The sequence below is a fragment of the Drosophila pseudoobscura genome, chromosome 4, assembly GCF_009870125.1.
Source record: "Drosophila pseudoobscura strain MV-25-SWS-2005 chromosome 4, UCI_Dpse_MV25, whole genome shotgun sequence".
Classification (NCBI taxonomy): Eukaryota; Metazoa; Arthropoda; class Insecta; order Diptera; family Drosophilidae; genus Drosophila; species Drosophila pseudoobscura.
In genome coordinates this window covers 20952183-20965594 of record NC_046681.1, presented here as the reverse complement: position 1 = coordinate 20965594, position 13412 = coordinate 20952183, and the positions used below count along the sequence as shown (strand labels likewise).

Sequence of the window (13412 nt, the reverse complement as noted above, 5' to 3'; positions counted from 1 at the left end):
AGGGGGCTTAAGTGGGCTAAGCTCGGGTTTCCATCATACGAGTCGCTATATTGTTGTTGAGCAACAAAAATTAAGGCAAAAAAAATCAAGGGCCAAGTATTTAATGTGCCGGTCAAGTAGAAAATTTATTCATAAATCGGTTAAAACTATGTGGTCATGGCTAAATGTTCTATATAGTTAGTATTAATCCACGGAATATCAAAAACGAGAAATATGTAAAATATAACTTGAATTCGTCAGTATATTTACGGTATATTTTTCAAATGAGATGGTATATTTCTGAGAGTTGGGCGGTATATTTTATGTGACCGCGGTCACACTGTGGGACGCCATTTTCTCAATGAAAAAATTGTGAACAGGCTGTCAGACGCGTTTACATATTTGGAATATTTCTAATTTTATAAGTGATCCTATTAATCTAAACAATAATGAGCAACGGCGGCAGTGCTGGGGGACTGGGCGGCACCCGTCCTCCACCACGCATCGATGGCATGGTGTCACTGAAGGCAAGTACAAAAATAAATAATTCGCCGCGAACAAAATGGCGGCCGGCTGCGTCAGACCAGACAACGTTGTCCGGGTTATCTAACCTCTCACTTTTTGCATATAAAAATAATTGATATTTAATATTTTCAGGTCGACAATCTCACATATCGCACGACTCCAGAGGACTTGCGTCGCGTCTTTGAGCGTTGCGGAGAAGTCGGTGATATTTACATACCGCGCGACCGCTACACACGTGAGAGCCGAGGCTTTGCTTTCGTGCGGTAAGTTTTCCCATACGGAGAAAGGGGCTTTCTCTTTAAAATAACGGCGGTTACCATCTTGCATTTCTTGCTACAAAATAACATATGCACATTACCCTTTATGTTCGTATTCCAAGCAATATGAGATGCCAGATAAAATGTGTTCTCTTGCAACTGTTGCCTACCAAAGCCCTGCTAGCCAACATACTGCGAATGCTACAATAAATTTTATCAATAGGTTTCATTCGACATCATCTCTGCATTATTCGCTGTCCTTGAAAATGTTTCAGCTTCCATTCTGGACATTTTCTTCAGCCAAAATGCCAGAAAAACTGTGTTCTCTTGCAACTGTTGCCTACCAAAACCCTGCTAGCCAACATACTGCGAATGCTACAATAAATTTTATCAATAGGTTTCATTCGACATCATCTCTGCATTATCCGCTGTCCTTGAAAATGTTTCATCTTCCATTCTGGACATTTTCTTCAGCCAAAATGCTAGAAAAACTGTGTTCTCTTGCAACTGTTGCCTACCAAAACCCTGCTAGCCAACATACTGCGAATGCCACAACCCAGCTAGATTTATGTCTAAATGAATAGATTGATCATATCTAATATTTAAATTTCTCCCATCTGCAGGTTCTATGACAAACGTGATGCTGAGGACGCACTGGAGGCAATGGATGGTCGCATGTTAGATGGCAGGGAGCTCCGTGTCCAGATGGCTCGTTATGGCCGTCCCTCGTCGCCCACTCGTAGCAACGGTCGTCGTGGCGGAGGGTCTGGTGGTGGTGGCGGAGGAGGTGGTGCTGGCGGTGGAGGTGGTGGTGGAGGCGGTCGTCGTCGCTCGCGTTCCCGTTCACCTATGCGCCGCCGTTCGCGTAGTCCACGACGTCGCTCTTACTCGCCGCGGTCGCGCTCTCAGTCGGCGGCCAGCCATTCGCCGGAGCGTCGCACCAAGTTCTCGCGCAGTCCAGTGCGCGGCGAAAGTCGTAATGGGATCGGAGCATCCGCCTTAGCTGTTGGAGCCTCCAGAAGTCGTAGTCGCTCTTAATTATCCACGTTCCAATTGGTGCGAGGTGAGTGCGAAATGGCTTTAATGGATGGAATTTATCTTTAATCCGTATTCATCTTTGTTTTGCAGTTTTTTACTCGCTCACAAGACAGAGATCCCGATCATGGATCTTGCTCCACATCCTGTCATGCTGTACCAGAACAGCAGGTATACAAACAAAAAATTGAACAGTCTTACACATTACACAACTATTTATAGAAAACGTATTTTAAGTTTTGGCAAGGAAAACAATTAGAGAACACGCACTATAATGTTCAGGATGAGATCCCCACCTCACCAGGTGGGCTCCCGATACGTTTGTTCTTAATGCGCCCATCCCATACCGCAAGAGAGGTGTTCTAGGGATTTTGATATACTTGGTAGCATTTAGTTATTTTTGGCAATTGGCCAATTGTGTAGTGCTTCATTAACAAGACAAAATAAAACTCAAAATAACTCGGCTACGAAATTCCCAGAAGTAAAATACAAAAAAAGATAATGAGACAAGAGAATGAATGAATATTAAAGGAGAAACAGTTTGATCCCTCTCTCTGTTTGTTTCGTTCCGTTCCGTTTGTGTTGCCCGTTTCGTTCGTTCGTTCTTTGTTTAAATTTAACAAACAAAACTTATTAACCAGCTTCTCCCACTCATTCTACACATTTATTATATATGCAGGCAAATTGGTGTGTGGCAGTGTTGCGGTTGAAAGATAATGTTATGGTTATTGCGAGGGAGGAGAGGAGAGATCAGATCAGATCAGCAGAGAGGCATCAGAGCATCTTCTTCTTCCCCCGTCCAGCGCTAGCAGAGACAACACGACACGAGAGCGGACATCGCGTAGCTGTTGCTGTTGCTGCTGCCGTTGCCGTTGGCGTTTCCTGTCAGCCGCTGTCGCCGCCCCGCCTCCGCTGCTGCTACCGCTGTTGCTGTTGCTGCTGCTGCACTCGAGATCCAGAGCAGAGTGGGAGAAAAAGGGATATATAGACTATTTCTTTGGCTGTTTGCCGTTTCCCGGTTCCGGTTTCCTGTTACTTCACTTCTCTCGTCCCGTCGTTTGTTGCTGGTTGCTGGTTGGCGTTGTTGGTGTTTTCCTGTCTGGTGTTGCCGCTTGGCGTTTGGTGGGCGTCCATTTTAAGTTTAGGCGAAAACATTTCCAGCAAAACTACCACGGAATCGCAATGGACTCTGCAATTCCGGGAATCCCTAAACCACCTCCTGTGGCCTGGACTTCTCAGATCTCGTAGATCAGCGCGGTAAGTGCCTAACATAACGAAAACTAATATTTAAACTTATGTTGCAGCTTAAAAAAATAATGAATAAAAACGAATTCATCTATCCCTACTGTTTTTTTCTTTTGGAAAGAGAGTAAACTTGTTTTAAACGATTTTGAATTGAATTGAGGCTGAAGATTAATCAAAACTACAAGTATTGCAGTGGGCGGGAATGACTATATTTGCACATTAATTACAAGCATTCGTTCCAATAAATTAACCTGACTTTCGTCTTTTAATCCATTTAAAATTATTAGTTCAATCATCATTTTAACAAACGGTTCAGGTTTTGTGATGTAGATGTTCTTTTTTTTTAATTTTCCTTGTTATCAGACTGCGAGAGATAAGGTGCGAGGACAAGGCCAAGTGGACCAACATTGTGATCAGTGGGCACGTCGTCTGGTCTGGCGCACCGGGAACATACTGCAACCCACAATCAAAAGCAAACGGAAGAAAGACGCTGCGAGACTGTAAATTTTCATGTAATAAATATTCATCGCAATGCGACGAAGTAGGCATTTCTCACCACCTGGCCCCACCGCGTGTCACGACCCGTTTCCATCGGCCTCGAGCAGGGCAGGCGGGTGTTTTATTGACTTAACATTTGGCAGGGCAACCGAGAGGCACATTAGAGATTCAGTCTACAAGCTGCTCTGCTTTGTTCCTTGTTACATACTATATATATCAGTTCAAAATTTAGTTGATAAAAAGAAAAATAATTATTCTAGCATCATGATAAAGTACACGACGGTGCAGCTGCGCAATGACTCGTACGAGCCGGATCTGCGCTCGGAGGGCACCTATATCTGCCAGTTTCCAAAACCCCCACCGCCGCCGCCCTTTGGCGACACGGGCACCTGGCATGGACATCTGGAGCCCCATGAGCGTCTGTTCTACCACCAGACAATGAACTCGGTGCGCTACAGCAAGCGTTATCGTGGTAACCCGAACATACCCAAGGATTCGCTGGACTTTCAGCTGCAATCACGCTACGATCATAGCCGGGAGTGCTTCCCGGAGAAGGTGGACTCGGTGCTGCAGCGCGAGACGTGCACTGCGATCTGTAGTTGGTCAGCGCCTGGCGGGGCAAAGGAGGTCGGTGCCAAGTATCAGACATTTAGGGTTTTGCGCAATACGCGCTTTATTCGCCGGAAACAAGACGACGCATTGGGTCATCCGCTTCGCATTGGTAAGTGTCCGCGCTATATTATCATAAACTAAATAATTCGTGTCTTCCTTTACAGGCGGCTGCAAGGAGAAGATTCATCCGCATAGCGTCAAGCTCATCTGCAGCGGCGTTCACAATCAATTGGTCAACAATGGCTTCTCACGCCAGACCTCCGATGGCAACTTCTTCCGTTATTAGCTCCTCCTCCTTCAATCAAAAGGGGGAGGCGAGAATTGTGTTGTATAACTTTATTGAAAATTAAATTTTGACAAGGAAGCAGCCCCATAAAGCAACGTCACGCAGTCGCTTCGTCCAGCTTGGGCTGCTTGGGGAGATGTGCCTCTGCCACCTCCTCTTCTGCTTCCACCTGTTCCCCCTCTTGTGGCCCCACTACCTCCTGTGACGTTTTATGGCGCTGCTTCTTGTTCTGGTTGCGATAGCTTTTTGGCAGTTTATTTTCTCCAATCCTGAAAAAGCAGAGAATAAGTCTACAATATATTCGAAGAGCTTTAGAGTGATGGGCTTACATGATGGTAGCCCTTGTGCCCGGGCCCCAGTGTGGCGCGGGGTTGGTTTGGAAGCGTGAGAGCGCCGAGCGGCGACTCTTTGGATTGGCCGCGGCATGCAGCTCGTCGAACTCGTAATCCCTGGAGCAGGGCTGCGACAGTATGGCCTGCAAGGGAGTACCTGGAATCATCCTTTCCGGACGCACTGGATGTCGCTTGCTCCAGCAGCGTAGAATGTCCCACAGAACGGATGGTGGGGCATCTGTTTTCAGCGAGTTCTTCGAAGCATGTGAGTAGGACACACGATAGCCGGCATGCAAAAGGGCGGATCTGAACTTCAGCATGGGCACAATCTCCAGCTTTAACACGGAGCACAGCTTGTCGGGTGTGTAGTATAGTGGGACATCGGACAGTTCTTCCTGAACCACGGATAGGACGCCCACGATGCGTCGTTGTGTGCCGAGCGCACTTAGGGGTGTCTCCCGCACTGCATCGAGCAAGTCCTTAACAAAGTCCGGGTTGTGTAGGGGTGCGGACCAGATTGGGCCGCCCAGGTGGTGCCTGTGGCCGCAGTGCTCGCATTGGGAGTTCACCGCCGGACCCGTTGGGATGCCATACTTAAGCTGCTGGGGATTGCCGACCGTGGGATTTGGTTTGGTGATGCCCAGGGGCTGGAGCGTGTACGTATCGCAGCCTGTGCACTGATACAGCCAGGACTGTTTGCTCATGGACAGCTTGCACTGCGCCTGGCCCACATGCACACGCACGAAGATACGCACGTAGAAGTCCGCCGAGACGCTCAGCAGAGGCTCAATGTACTTGCCATGCCTGTTTGCATGACTCTCTATGCAGTGCAGCAGGATACGCAGGGCCATCTCGTGGCAGCACTTCATCCGGAGTGGCACCGATCCGTACTTCACGTAGCAGGCCTCCGGTGCGTTGCCGGCTAACACAGCCATGTCGGTGGCCGTGACCAGGAGCAGGCCACCATCTACCAGGCACTGCATGGCGCCGTCTAGAAAGCGATTCGGACAGCCGTAGGGATCGAGATCAACGGCATCGAAGCGTTTCTCCTGAGCGGTGGACAGATACATCAGCGTCCTGCAATGGAATTACGATTATTATAGAAGGTTGGCAGACTCTGATTCGCTTGGTTCTTACATGGCATCCGCATGGCTGGCCTCGATCAGCGACTCCACTTTGTTGTGCTGCACATTGGCGTTGATGGATTGGACGGCCTGACGCGACAGATCGTTGGCCACTATCTGACGGACGCCGGCTATCTCCTGGGCATATCGTATACTGCGCAGTCCCGTCGCAGCCAAAGCCTCCAGAATCCGCAATCCATCGGCGTACTGTGTGCCTGCCACGTACGTTACGGGCGTAGGAATCGGCGGAGTAGCCTCCTCCTCGCCGTGCACCTGATTGCGTTGCTTTTTAAGCGCCTTCTCGCATCGCTCCTTGGACAGACGCTGCTGGTAGACGTTCAGAACGGCGATGCTCAGGTCTCGATTGAATTCCTGCACCGGATTGTAAAATACATTGCCGCCAGACACGATCTCGGCATGGCGCTCGCGGATAACGTGCTCATTGGGATTCTTCGGAACGGCATCTTGCAATGGGACATGTTTTCCCTCAACAACCTGATGCTTTTCTTCGTCAATTTCCATTTGTTCATCCACGTGTGGCGGATTTATCGTTAAAATATACCGTCTGACCCTCAGAAATATACCGAAATATACCGTTTAATTTTAAAAATATACTGACGAATTAAAGGGATACTTTACATATTCTTCGATTTTGAGGTGCGCGCCAAATAGAAATTGTTTGAAAGTGAATGAACCAACCAAAAGCCCTCGCAAAGTGACAGTTTTTAAATAAATCGGGTATAGGGTATACCCTATTGATAAAAATGCAGTTCACAGTTAACAAATATGTAGTTACCGTGTCGTTACCATGTTAAAAAGTGACATTTATCGTGACCTACTTTGTTTACATCTAATTTTCAAAACCGATGTCACAGCTCCCCAATCCTACCACGGATAAGCGGCCCGAGGCTTAAATCATCACTTTTTCGTATCTTTCACCGCTCTGGTAATTTGAGGTGCTGCCGAATCGTTACTGCATCCACGATCGCGTGCATCGCGCCAGCAGTTTGTTGTTTACTACTACTATGAAACTATTATTTATTCATTTACTTTATTTATCTCTTCGCTTTATTTTAGCAGTTCCGTCCCTCCGGTGGCCAGGAAAACCTTTTGCCGACCATCGTTTACCAGAGACTTCAAACTTCTGCTATTCCGGTTCATTTGAGCGAGTGTGCGCTAGATGACGGCTGTCCACTCCAGGCGCCCGACCGGCTGACATCGCGAACTTCCCGCCGGATTCTGCACGCGGGGCCACGATGCCATGATGCCACGATGCTCCTCTCGGGACATGATTCTGCGCGCAAGGCTGTGGTCTTTGGCCTGTGCGACCTTTGAGTCCAGCCATTGCCATGGTCCTCTTCCTTGCGTCCCACGGTACCTACTCCGCGGGTGATTGCTCCGAAGCTCCTCGTCCGTTCTGGAGTTCCAAGGGATATGTTCCTGGCTGGATTGTGGCAACCACTGGCTGTCTTGCTGCTGGCCATAGACATTATGTCGCTGCTATATCGCTATGGGCTTCAGCTTCGAGACGCGTAAGTAAATCAGTATATAATTGTATATACATATATATTAAAATATATCTTCCTTCATAGAGGACTTATTTCCCCACGCAAGACCGAATCCCAGTCAGACAGAATCTTAATCCAGCAGGACAGAAGCGATCCTTTGCAAGAGCCCAAATCTAACAAGCCGCCGCATCTTTTGACTTGGCCATCGACAACTATCTCAAGGACTTTGGCCATGGCAACCAAGGAGCAGCTGCGCTGTCTACTAGACTCTAGATAGATCTCGTTGTTGTTAGGTTTAAGGATACATGCATATGTACCTCTATACATTTAGATAGTAGATATATGTAAATGTAATCCACTTGTTTATTTATTTATACTAAGTTAAGTTATGATGAATAAAACTATTGAATAATCATCCTTGCTGTATCCTGTATCGGGGAAACTATCCCAACTACAAAAAGGGGTGGCCTGCCCATATCGGTTCACAAATAACGGAGAAAGCTAAGTATTTTTGATTGGGCAAAATGTCCTTGATCCTTGATAACGACTCCATAAAATCAGGGACGATTTTCCGATCACAGGAAGCCGTCGCACGTCTCGATCGGGCCACAAAAAGCCGAGAAAACTTAATATACGTGTTTGGAGTCCTTACGGAAGGATCAAGGACATTTTTCTGATCACGGGGGGCCGTCGCACGTCCCGATCGGGCCACAAATAACGGAGAAAGAAAGTATATTTGTCTGGAAAAAATATCCTTGATCGTTGGTCCTTGAAAAGGACTTCATAAAATCAGGGACATTTTTCCCAGCACGGGAAGCCGTCGCATGTCCCGATCGGGCCTCAAATAACGGAGAAAACAAAACTGGCTTGTAACTGGCCTTAAAAATGTAGTTCAAGAAATCCCCAATGCGGGCGCCACCGTACAAAGAAAAAACTCGCGTGAAATGGCCAAAATCTGGATGGGGTACCAGGCGAACAGAAATCAGCAGAAGGTCGATGAATTTTTTTAAAAAATGTTGAGCCCCCTAAAGTATGCTGCGAATTTTTTTTTGCAATTGCTGCTGTTGCTTGCTACCGATTATGTTCGCCTGGTATCCCATCCAGATTCTGGCGAGTTAAGCCAGTTTTGTTTTCTCCGTTATTTGAGGCCCGATCGGGACATGCGACGGCTTCCCGTGCTGGGAAAAATGTCCCTGATTTTATGAAGTCCTTTTCAAGGACCAACGATCAAGGATATTTTTTCCAGACAAATATACTTTCTTTCTCCGTTATTTGTGGCCCGATCGGGACGTGCGACGGCCCCCCGTGATCAGAAAAATGTCCTTGATCCTTCCGTAAGGACTCCAAACACGTATATTAAGTTTTCTCGGCTTTTTGTGGCCCGATCGAGACGTGCGACGGCTTCCTGTGATCGGAAAATCGTCCCTGATTTTATGGAGTCGTTATCAAGGATCAAGGACATTTTGCCCAATCAAAAATACTTAGCTTTCTCCGTTATTTGTGAACCGATATGGGCAGGCCACCCCTTTTTGTAGTTGGGATAGTTTCCCCGATACAGGATACAGCAAGGATGATTATTCAATAGTTTTATTCATCATAACATAACTTAGTATAAATAAATAAACAAGTGGATTACATTTACATATATCTACTATCTAAATGTATAGAGGTACATATGCATGTATCCTTAAACCTAACAACAACGAGATCTATCTAGAGTCTAGTAGACAGCGCAGCTGCTCCTTGGTTGCCATGGCCAAAGTCCTTGAGATAGTTGTCGATGGCCAAGTCAAAAGATGCGGCGGCTTGTTAGATTTGGGCTCTTGCAAAGGATCGCTTCTGTCCTGCTGGATTACGATTCTGTCTGACTGGGATTCGGTCTTGCGTGGGGAAATAAGTCCTCTATGAAGGAAGATATATTTTAATATATATGTATATACAATTATATACTGATTTACTTACGCGTCTCGAAGCTGAAGCCCATAGCGATATAGCAGCGACACAATGTCTATGGCCAGCAGCAAGACAGCCAGTGGTTGCCACAATCCAGCCAGGAACATATCCCTTGGAACTCCAGAACGGACGAGGAGCTTCGGAGGAATCACCCGCGGAGTAGGTACCGTGGGACGCAAGGAAGAGGACCATGGCAATGGCTGGACTCAAAGGTCGCACAGGCCAAAGACCACAGCCTTGCGCGCAGAATCATGTCCCGAGAGGAGCATCGTGGCATCATGGCATCGTGGCCCCGCGTGCAGAATCCGGCGGGAAGTTCGCGATGTCAGCCGGTCGGGCGCCTGGAGTGGACAGCCGTCATCTAGCGCACACTCGCTCAAATGAACCGGAATAGCAGAAGTTTGAAGTCTCTGGTAAACGATGGTCGGCAAAAGGTTTTCCTGGCCACCGGAGGGACGGAACTGCTAAAATAAAGCGAAGAGATAAATAAAGTAAATGAATAAATAATAGTTTAATAACTTTACCTGGCGGGGTAAGAGTTGGGGATCGCGGCATAGCAGTTTGTAGCTATAAAGGAAGAACCAAGAAAAAATAGTCAATGGAAAAGATCAATAGGGGTGCCAAACAACAAACTGCTGGCGCGATGCACGCGATCCTGGATGCAGTATCGATCCGGCAGCATCGGCAGGTTTTTTTAAACTTTTACTCTCTTCCGTGCATCAGTTATTCTAAAGGATTGCATTTAAATCCTTTTCGCTCGCTCACTTTCAAACAATTTCTTTTTGGTGCTCAAGTTTGGTGGGACTTTTTGGGATTTTCCCTATGGGATTTTTACTCGCCACAATGTCCTTTTTCAGCTCAACAATGTCCATACATTTCATACTCACCTACGTTTTTTACGTTGCTGGCAACATTGGCAAGACTCATGTGCCGAGAAATCGAGCGGCATTGTCCCTCAACATGGCGCGGATCTTTATACCCTGGAAATGGATATTATAGAATTCAGAAAATGTTTTTCATCTCAACTTCCAATATATGTAGAAACTAGTCAGTCTGTATTGAAGCTATTTCAATTATTGCAACTTATTGTCTTCTTTCAGAGACTTAGAATAGGTATCATATCAACCTGAGAAACGGTCTTTATTAATTATTTAAAAGAGCTTAAAAACAGCATCCTCCTAATTAACTAATGAAACAGGGTATAAAAATGCCCACACTCCGGTTGACTTGCCACTGTTTTTTGTTGACCTTTTTTGTTTAAACCTTTTTTTCGACACAATACAATAAAAACAAACGTACTTAAAATGAGATTATGTGGCTTGTGGATCTATCTAGCTAGTAATACTCGACGGAAGATCAAAAAGGAGGAATATGTATAATACAACTTGTAATTCGTCAGTATTTTTACGGTATATTTTTAAAATGAGTCGGTATATTTTAGAAGATTTCTGAATACATTCTATCGGTGAATCCCACTGGTCACACTGCTATGAGCTAAAAAAGTAAATTTTAGTGATAAAATTGCAATAAAAAAACGAAATAATAGTTAGAATTAAGACAGGAAAGCACTCAATATTTGCTTTACCAAGGCGCGGGTAAATATAACAGAGCAATAACATAGACGAAAAGGAAAACAGAAAAATCCTCAAAATGGTGAGTAATAGTCGAGATATGAACAACACAACAAAAAAGGCCAACAAAAGATCAGTTATTGTGCCTCCGCCCCATAATCAAGACTTTCGCGTACGATATATATATATCACCGATGATGGTAGCTCTCAGTCGAAACGATGCGAGTGCAGCGGTGGTATAGGGGCGGCAGCCTATGACCTAAAAGAATGCCCATATATGGTAGTCGTGGCTGGCTCCTACGTTTACCGGTCGCGTCGCACTCATCCCCACAGGGGATTACGTTTGCGGAGGTTATCAGCATTCGGCAATGACTCAATTTTATCGACTCGACTAATTAAGTTTCTCTTTTTCGCGTTTCTTTTGTTTTCTTTAGTCGGAAATGCAAATGGACTGCGCTTTGGATTTGATGCGCCGACTGCCGCCGCAGCAGATTGAGAAGAACCTTATTGACCTGATCGACTTGGCTCCAGATTTATGTGAGGATCTGCTCTCGTCCGTGGATCAGCCGCTCAAAATAGCCAAAGATAAGGAGCATGGAAAGGACTATCTGCTGTGCGACTACAATCGAGATGGTGACTCCTACCGATCGCCCTGGTCGAATTCCTACTACCCCCCACTGGAGGATGGCCAAATGCCCTCGGAGCGCCTACGTAAACTAGAAATTGAGGCCAACTACGCCTTTGATCAATATCGAGAGATGTACTACGAGGGTGGTGTATCCTCCGTATATCTGTGGGACTTGGATCATGGGTTTGCCGCTGTGATACTCATCAAGAAGGCTGGTGATGGTAGCAAAATGATTCGTGGCTGCTGGGACTCCATACATGTGGTGGAGGTTCAAGAGAAGACCACAGGAAGGACTGCCCACTACAAGCTCACCTCCACGGCCATGCTGTGGCTGCAGACAAACAAGCAGGGATCAGGTACCATGAACTTGGGCGGCTCACTGACACGTCAGACGGAGCAGGACGCCAACGTCACTGACTCGTCGCCGCACATTGCCAACATTGGCAAGATGGTGGAGGAGATGGAAAACAAAATACGAAACACACTCAACGAGATCTACTTTGGCAAGACCAAGGACATTGTGAATGGGTTGCGCAGCACACAATCGCTGGCCGATCAACGCCAGCAGGCGGCCATGAAGCAGGACCTGGCCGCGGCAATACTGAGGCGCAACGTCAAGCCCGAATCGAACTGAGAACTGAGCGGCTGAAGGCGGTATCAACACCAGCATTAGGCGTGGCCCACCCGTTCAATGTGGCCTCCTCATAATTCAATTTCAATATACACCTACCATAGCCCGATCTATACGTTACCTTTGAATACTGATTTATGATTGGATGTAAAAATATGTGAATTAGCCCAATTGCTGTACACGAAATATTACCCGAATGCTATACAAACCATAATACACATTTGGGTAATATTTCGTTGATTAGAGTCGTTAAATTCCCTAATACTTACACCCTTTCCAGAACAGATCACTATTTTGGCTGCGTATACTTTGGGCAGCAGAAGCAGACAAACAAACTAAAATATTAAATACGCATTTCTAGGCAGTAAATTTGTTAAATGAGAGAAATTGTTAAACCAGATACATATTAATGTAAATTGCCCGCCCGTTTCACACTGTCTCCCACACCCACACCCACACCTAGGCTCCCATCCATACAGTATCATGGTTATTTGCGCTCCACATTTCACACTTCAGCCAAAACGCCAACTTCGCCGCCCTCAAGACAGTATCTATAAGTATTTGTATCTTATTTGTATAATGCATATTTGTATCGAAGTCGCGGCAAATGGCTCCCAACAATACATTTCATTTGCCAGCAGCCTGTTCTTAACTCTTCCGCGAATAAATCATGTGTTTTATAAATTGTTTTGTGACTTTTTGACTGTGTGTGTGTGTGTATTTTAACAATAAGGAGCTCGAAGCATAAATATATTTACTAAACTCGCTATGTATTTGTATTAACTGAGAAAATGCACATTATACCTTACCCTTTCTTTACTTAATATTTTTTAAAGAAACATTTCAAAGGCAAAGGAGAAATTTTATACAGAAAGAAAACAAATAAATATTGAAACATATTTGTCGCCTTATCACTGCTGGATCAGTCATTCTGTCGGGGGGTGGGACTTACCACGAGATAGCGCAGATATGCGCTGCATTCTGATAAGGGCAAAGTCATACAAACATTCCGATTTTTGGTATATGGCTACCTTCATTGCATACAATACGATTGAATTTATTTATGAAAAATCGTAAACTGTTCTACCAAAAATTGTATTTAAATACGATTAGGTGTGTGTGTGTGTGTGTGTGTGTGTCTGTGCTTATACAAATATCTGCAAATGTATTTTAGTTTCAGTAAAAGTGTTTACCCGATGACGTAGTTGGGTTTTTATCATAAGTACCA

At 45.7% G+C, this 13412-nt stretch overlaps 4 protein-coding genes and 1 long non-coding RNA gene across 5 annotated transcripts; 3 read left to right on the top strand and 2 right to left on the bottom strand.

Annotated features, from left to right (window-relative positions):
* The first annotated feature begins 325 nt into the window (after positions 1-325).
* Positions 326-2298, top strand: SC35 (SR family splicing factor SC35). Its single transcript, XM_001356519.4, has 4 exons — positions 326-506; positions 637-767; positions 1385-1824; positions 1890-2298. The coding sequence occupies exons 1-3, from the start codon at positions 429-431 to the stop codon at positions 1797-1799; spliced, it is 624 nt and encodes a 207-aa protein (XP_001356555.2). The 5' UTR covers positions 326-428; the 3' UTR covers positions 1800-1824; positions 1890-2298.
* Positions 2299-3228: 930 nt separating this feature from the next.
* LOC26533655 (uncharacterized) lies at positions 3229-3683 on the bottom strand. Its single transcript, XR_001451140.2, has 2 exons — positions 3598-3683; positions 3229-3539 (listed from the first exon to the last, which is right to left on the bottom strand). It is a non-coding gene; the product is annotated as an uncharacterized lncRNA (long non-coding RNA).
* LOC4817256 (uncharacterized) lies at positions 3662-4678 on the top strand. The gene is made up of 2 exons (XM_001356518.4): positions 3662-4260; positions 4316-4678. Exons 1-2 carry the CDS (start codon positions 3804-3806, stop codon positions 4435-4437), a joined length of 579 nt encoding a protein of 192 aa, XP_001356554.3. The 5' UTR covers positions 3662-3803; the 3' UTR covers positions 4438-4678.
* On the bottom strand, positions 4473-6680 carry Trm1 (tRNA methyltransferase 1). The gene is made up of 4 exons (XM_033379279.1): positions 6533-6680; positions 5907-6458; positions 4767-5846; positions 4473-4706 (listed from the first exon to the last, which is right to left on the bottom strand). Exons 2-4 carry the CDS (start codon positions 6413-6415, stop codon positions 4535-4537), a joined length of 1761 nt encoding a protein of 586 aa, XP_033235170.1. The 5' UTR covers positions 6416-6458; positions 6533-6680; the 3' UTR covers positions 4473-4534.
* A 4117-nt stretch (positions 6681-10797) lies between these two features.
* cpb (F-actin-capping protein subunit beta) lies at positions 10798-12871 on the top strand. The gene is made up of 2 exons (XM_001356516.4): positions 10798-11007; positions 11360-12871. The coding sequence occupies exons 1-2, from the start codon at positions 11005-11007 to the stop codon at positions 12185-12187; spliced, it is 831 nt and encodes a 276-aa protein (XP_001356552.2). The 5' UTR covers positions 10798-11004; the 3' UTR covers positions 12188-12871.
* The last annotated feature ends 541 nt before the right edge of the window (positions 12872-13412 follow it).

Excerpts from the sequence above, each read along its gene's own strand:
- SC35 (XM_001356519.4), top strand. The coding sequence starts at position 429 with ATGAGCAACGGCGGCAGTGCTGGGGGACTGGGCGGCACCCGTCCTCCA. Across the intron at positions 507-636 it reads ATGGCATGGTGTCACTGAAG|GTCGACAATCTCACATATCG; the intron begins GCAAGTACAAAA and ends TAATATTTTCAG. Across the intron at positions 768-1,384 it reads CGAGGCTTTGCTTTCGTGCG|GTTCTATGACAAACGTGATG; the intron begins GTAAGTTTTCCC and ends TCCCATCTGCAG.
- LOC4817256 (XM_001356518.4), top strand. The coding sequence starts at position 3,804 with ATGATAAAGTACACGACGGTGCAGCTGCGCAATGACTCGTACGAGCCG. Across the intron at positions 4,261-4,315 it reads GGGTCATCCGCTTCGCATTG|GCGGCTGCAAGGAGAAGATT; the intron begins GTAAGTGTCCGC and ends CTTCCTTTACAG.
- Trm1 (XM_033379279.1), bottom strand. The coding sequence starts at position 6,415 with ATGGAAATTGACGAAGAAAAGCATCAGGTTGTTGAGGGAAAACATGTC. Across the intron at positions 5,847-5,906 it reads GCCAGCCATGCGGATGCCAT|GACGCTGATGTATCTGTCCA; the intron begins GTAAGAACCAAG and ends ATTCCATTGCAG. Across the intron at positions 4,707-4,766 it reads GGCACAAGGGCTACCATCAT|GATTGGAGAAAATAAACTGC; the intron begins GTAAGCCCATCA and ends CTGCTTTTTCAG.